Source organism: Spinacia oleracea, chromosome 3 (genome assembly GCF_020520425.1).
Source record: "Spinacia oleracea cultivar Varoflay chromosome 3, BTI_SOV_V1, whole genome shotgun sequence".
NCBI lineage: Eukaryota > Viridiplantae > Streptophyta > Magnoliopsida > Caryophyllales > Amaranthaceae > Spinacia > Spinacia oleracea.
The window spans coordinates 11,066,344-11,072,343 of NC_079489.1; the positions used below are offsets into that span (position 1 = coordinate 11,066,344).

A 6,000-nucleotide genomic window follows, 5' to 3' on the forward strand; every position below is an offset into this window, starting at 1 on the left:
TATTCAGGGTGAATTTATTTATTGTATTCCCTCGGTCTTAAAATATTCTTTATGTTTAGTATTTTATAGGCAACTTAACGTCTATTTAATGTGCATTGAGATTCCTCTATTTATTTTTTTATTAAAATAAGAAATAATTACGTTTATTTTATAATGTTATCATTTTTATTAAAAATCTAACATTGAGATGCCCCAATGGAAAAGTGTGAGAGATTAAATGCCCCAACAAATTTATTTGGTTAAGATAATTCTTGGGCACAAATTTTGATAGAATATTAAGGCATTCATTTGATAATATATAAGGAAATGTAAAGAACAAAATGGGACACCCGAAATGAAATACGTAAAGAACAAAAAGGGACGGAGGAAGTAGTAAAAAGATTATGTGAGTAAGTGTGAGAACCACAAGAAAGAAAGAAATATTAATATAATTGGAAGCGAGAATCATGACATGCCAGAAAAGAAAAGTGTATCTTTAAATTAAATATGGGGGGAGCATAATTAACTTATTTAACTTGGTAGGACCTGATTTGAACTTATTAGAGATGATCGTAAGAAAGTAAACTTGAGAGAGTATACTCATTGACACTGATTGGATCTATCTAAACTTACTAAAATTGAAACTTATTATATTTTTTAAGGCAAAGAGAACACAATGTAAATCAAATAAGATTGTTCTACCAGTGAAAAGTGTTCACCATTTCAAAAGCCAATAACTAGATCAATTGATAATTACTTTACGAGTACAAACATAGAAGAAAAACATGTAAAGTGGGGTCATGTTTCATGTGCTAGGTAGATATAGAATTAATATGGATCTTGAAAATAATCTCATTGCATTTAATGTTTATTCAACTAAAAACCTCTTGTTTGGTCCATGGATGGAACTCACTAATAATAGTTGTTCAAACTTCTTAAATTAGTGTCCTATTAATCAAAAGGCAATAAAGAATATTTCATAGGGTACCAATTCTTTTGGTAAAATTAAAGTGACCAACTTATAATTGTTATTCTTCGAATGAAATAGTATCATATATATATACCCAACTTAATCACCGAAAGTTGAACTTAATTATAAATGAATGTTGGACTTGTGTTTTCTACAATTCTACTACATCTTACATATGTTTTCCTCGAGTTTTTTCTTCGTGGAAAAATGTCTATTAATAAACCAAGTTAGCAATAACTTAAGTACCTCGTAGTTAGCTACACTAAAACGAGAAAGGATTCGGTATTTGCATGTGAATATATACTTCCTCCGTTTCGGAAATATCGCACCATTTATTTTTTACACTATTCACACTATGACTTTGGCGATATTTTCGGAACGGAGAAAGTATATATGTACGGATTATTCATGGTGGAGCTGAGTTACCATAATTGTTACGTAGTAGTAGTTTGGGAGGGATTATTTTGTACGTCGAAAGATATCCAGTGCAATCCTCGTGGAAGTGTACTTCGTAGTTCGTACATTATATGAAACAATATTAACATGTAATACTTTCTAATTAACCAATTAAAAATTATATACGTCATATATGAATATAATATACAAGTCTTAGTGCCAATAGAAGGTGAACTATGGATCACTTGGACTTGAGTGATGAAGTTCAAATGTCCAACAAAATGTTTCTATTTTTTTTTTTGGAGAACCTCATTATTTCTACTACTTTTAGAACTTGGAATTGAAGAACCTTTTCAATAAAAGTTATAAGACATCTAGCCTTCGTAAAAAAAGACTTGAGAGGTTGATCGAAAGATTAATCCATATGTGAGTTGAGACAGATTGTTCCATATGGAAGAAATAGAGGAAGATTGATTAACATATAAGATTGGTGAGCTACTCCGCCTATCACCAATTGGTTTTAAAATGACCTTCAAATTTATATGCGGTCAATCTTTCTCATGTACGGATCCGTGTATGGCCGGGTGAGTTTATCATGAGAAATTATAAACCCCATCATTTACACCACTTTCTCATTACTTTGTTTTACATATACCTCATTTGACAACGTCTCTATTCTTCACCTCTTTAGTCTTCGTTGCTATAGCTTCTATCTCTATACTAATTACTTTCTTAGCTTTAGTTTCGTCTTTATTCTTCACTTTCTTAGTTATGTACGTTGCTATAGCTTCTGATAGAGAACATAATTCTCTTTGATTTATTAGGAATTTACATAGGGTAATTATTGACATAATACTGTAGGCTCGTTTCCTAACACAACTAGAAGGATATCGATATACATATTCCATACGATTTTAGTATAATTAATATCAACGGTCATAACTATTGGTGGTCACTTTTAAAAGGTCTCAAATTTTGGTTAAGTCATGGTGGTCTCAACTTTTAGGGATATGATCACAAAATGATCCTCGTGTGCATAATTAACCTGCTCAACCGTTAATATAGCCCGGCTAAATCGGACCGTATGCTCATAGTTGGAACTGCTTATGTCAATTTACCCTTTGTGTTTATCCAGAAACGGTTAGATTTTGTGAAATTAAGAATCCCTAGATTGGAGTCTACGTACAGATCAATGATAAACATACTCTCCAAGATGGAATTAATAGAGTTGTAATATTACAACAAAATCATGCATTGTTAACTGTTAACTATCTATTTTAGTGTTCCAAGCTTGCATAAAAAATAAAAATAAAAATTGACTGATTAACCATTTATGAATTATTGTTATATTATTGCATGTGCTTATCCACTTTAATTAAGGATTGTGCATTCAAACTCACTTATCAATCAAGAAAGGTTTGGCTTAAGGGTAAGTTTTAGTAGAGCATATTATATGCATCTGGGTGCACGGTGCACCCTCTCACATTTCTCCATATATATGAGGAGAAAATGTAATAGGGACCATCAATCGACATAAAAATACTTTTAGGTGCATGGTGTATCCGGATGCACCTAATAATTTTTAAAGTTTTAGATCTCACAAAGTCACAAGAATCGTCACAAAGACTCACAACCTCAAGGTCGTTGGATCAAAATTCACTAGGACACTACTACAAAAACACCCAATACGCACGTACGGCGCAAAAGCCATACAAACAACACGCAAGAAAAGAGCGGTAATTGGTTAGCAATCAAAATCAGAAACAATAACACAAGAGTACTAATTAATAGCTGTAATTTTCAATTCCATGCCTAATAAATGCTGATGATTTAATCGGTGATTTAACTTATAAATCAAAATATAATTATAATGGGTGTGTATTATGATATTATTATCAACCATAATATACAGGAGTACGTACAACAGTTGGTTGTTGAGACTAAATTTAATGCATTTGTGACTTTAGTTAGAAACTCTATATAAACCCCCTCAAACTCTGTAAGTCTTGCTCAACAAAACCAAAAACTACATCGATTTCCATTTTTAATATATCTTCAATCTCGAATATGAAGGGAGGAACTAAAAGACTTTCTTTGTTGTTTTTAGTTTGCTTTCACATTGCCATATCAAGTGTAACTGCGAGAAGTTTGGAGACTACGAAGAATGAAGATGAGAAGTTTCTCTTTAGTAAGGGTGGTGGATTCGGAACGGGTGGAGGGTTTGGTGGTGGAGGGGGAGGAGGCGGAGGAGGAGGTGGAGGTGGTGGTGGAGGTGGTGGATTCGGAGGAGGTGGGGGATATGGTGGTGGTGCTGGGGGAGGGTTTGGCGGAGGTACTGGTGGTGGTGGAGGATTAGGAGGTGGTGGCGGCGGAGGTTTAGGTGGTGGACATGGGATTGGCGGTGGCATTGGAGGTGGCCACGGAATTGGTGGTGGCATCGGAGGTGGCCACGGAATTGGTAGCGGTATTGGTGGCGGAATCGGTGGTGGCCACGGAATTGGTGGCGGAATCGGAGGTGGCCACGGAATCGGCGGCGGTATTGGAGGTGGCCATGGAATCGGCGGCGGCATTGGAGGTGGCCATGGAATAGGTGGTGGCATTGGAGGCGGTCATGGAATTGGCGGTGGCATTGGTGGTGGCCACGGAATTGGCGGTGGATATGGTGGTGGAATCGGTAAAGGTGGGGGGCTAGGAGGTGGAATTGGGAAAGGTGGTGGTTTTGGTGGTGGAATTGGCAAAGGAGGAGGTATTGGTGGTGGAATTGGGAAAGGTGGGGGATTTGGTGGTGGTATCGGTAAAGGAGGAGGTATCGGTGGTGGAATTGGGAAAGGTGGAGGATTCGGTGGTGGTATCGGCAAAGGTGGAGGGCTTGGAGGAGGAATTGGCAAAGGTGGAGGTCTAGGTGGTGGAGGTGGTTTTGGAAAGGGCGGTGGAATCGGAGGTGGCATCGGAAAGGGTGGAGGCTTTGGTGGCGGAATCGGCAAGGGTGGTGGCTTAGGTGGCGGCATTGGAAAAGGTGGAGGAATCGGCGGTGGCTTTGGAAAGGGTGGCGGTATTGGCGGTGGCATCGGAAAAGGTGGAGGTTTTGGCGGAGGAATTGGAAAAGGTGGTGGTTTTGGAGGGGGAATTGGTAAAGGTGGTGGATTTGGAGGTGGTGCTGGAGGAGGGTTCGGAAAGGGTGGTGGCATAGGAGGGGGATTCGGAAAGGGTGGTGGCATAGGAGGGGGATTCGGGAAAGGTGGTGGGTTCGGAGGAGGATTCGGGAAAGGCGGTGGATTCGGAGGTGGTGGGTTTGGTGGCGGTGGCGGTGGAGGAGGTGGGTTTGGTGGTGGTGGCGGTGGAGGTGGAGGTGGTGGGATTGGTGGAGGATTCGGAGGAGGACACCACTAAGGTCCAGGCCGAGTTCGTTGTCTTATTACATTGTTTCTAGTTGTTACACGAGAAAAAAAAAAAGTAAGCCGCCGTGCATGAGATATATAAATCCATGCATGAGAGCTGAATTGGTATTGATACCAAGAGTCCAACATATAAATATGCATTTTCGTATTTTCTCAATATGTATAATCATGGTTCGTTAAATTATTTGGAATAATTCATTATGTATTTTCTAGATAAACTTTTTTCAAATTCCATTATAATCATATTTAGTAGGAAGTAGCTACTACAATTGTACTACTCATCAAGTGCTCGTAATAATTGTATTACAATCAGTGAATCATTTGTCATTTTTATATTTAAGCTGTTGGCTCCAAGCATTTGAAATTTTAAATGCTTGTTTTCTAACCATAGTTCTTGAGGTATTTATTTGAGAAAGTAGATTTTGAATATGTAAAAATGTTTTAAACGATATTTGAATCCTCCGTATGATGTAATATGAAAAAAAAAATAGGAATGTTATACTGCATATATATTCCAATTTGTGGTTAGCGGCAAGCACGCTTGCAAAATTACAATAATGGAATTGTTATAATGAAGTGGGACAATCACTTGCATTTGGATTGTCTTGACCTATTTACAAACTAAAGCTCCAACCTTAAAAATCACATCCACGTATAAATAATATTGTAATTACAACAAATCTTTTAGATAACAAAAGAGATTACAAAGTACGGAGTAATAATTTTAGCCAACATTTATGAAAAGAGATCTAAAAATTAAAATTCCAAGACAATATGAATTTAGTGAACCTAGTTATAACTATTTTATCAAATCTAAAATGACGAGATCAGATTTTATTCGAACTGAAAATCTGATAAACAAAGTGTATCTAAATGCCTACCTAATCAATTTAATTACCACTTGACTTGAACTAAAACTGATTTGAATTAACACCAGACATCTGCAAAAAGACATGTATTAAACCATAGAACATTAGAATCCCATTGAATTGAACTTCACCTGTATTGAATAAAAAAGCTTACCTAAAATAACCCGAACCTGCTTGAATATAACATTTGCTACTTTAAGATTTACTACTTTTAAGGAAAAAGTAGTATTTTGAATGTATCCAACTATATAGACCATAAAGTTCAATTCATAATAAAACAGATTAGAAGGACGGCAAAATTACGAAAGAGAAGCCTAGTGATAGGGAAAGCTCCAAGCAACTTGAAAATTTCATTTTTTTTGTCAACTTGTTAGTTAGCTTGTGTGGT

General features: G+C 36.8%; 1 protein-coding gene across 1 annotated transcript; it reads left to right on the forward strand.

Moving 5' to 3' along the window:
- Positions 1–3,342: 3,342 nt before the first annotated feature.
- LOC110787347 (glycine-rich cell wall structural protein) lies at positions 3,343–5,128 on the forward strand. The gene has a single exon (XM_056838675.1). The coding sequence runs from the start codon at positions 3,413–3,415 to the stop codon at positions 4,733–4,735; it is 1,323 nt and encodes a 440-aa protein (XP_056694653.1). The 5' UTR covers positions 3,343–3,412; the 3' UTR covers positions 4,736–5,128.
- Positions 5,129–6,000: the final 872 nt, after the last annotated feature.

Bases quoted from the DNA above. Each gene is read 5' to 3' on its own strand.
- LOC110787347 (XM_056838675.1), top strand. From the start codon at position 3,413: ATGAAGGGAGGAACTAAAAGACTTTCTTTGTTGTTTTTAGTTTGCTTT.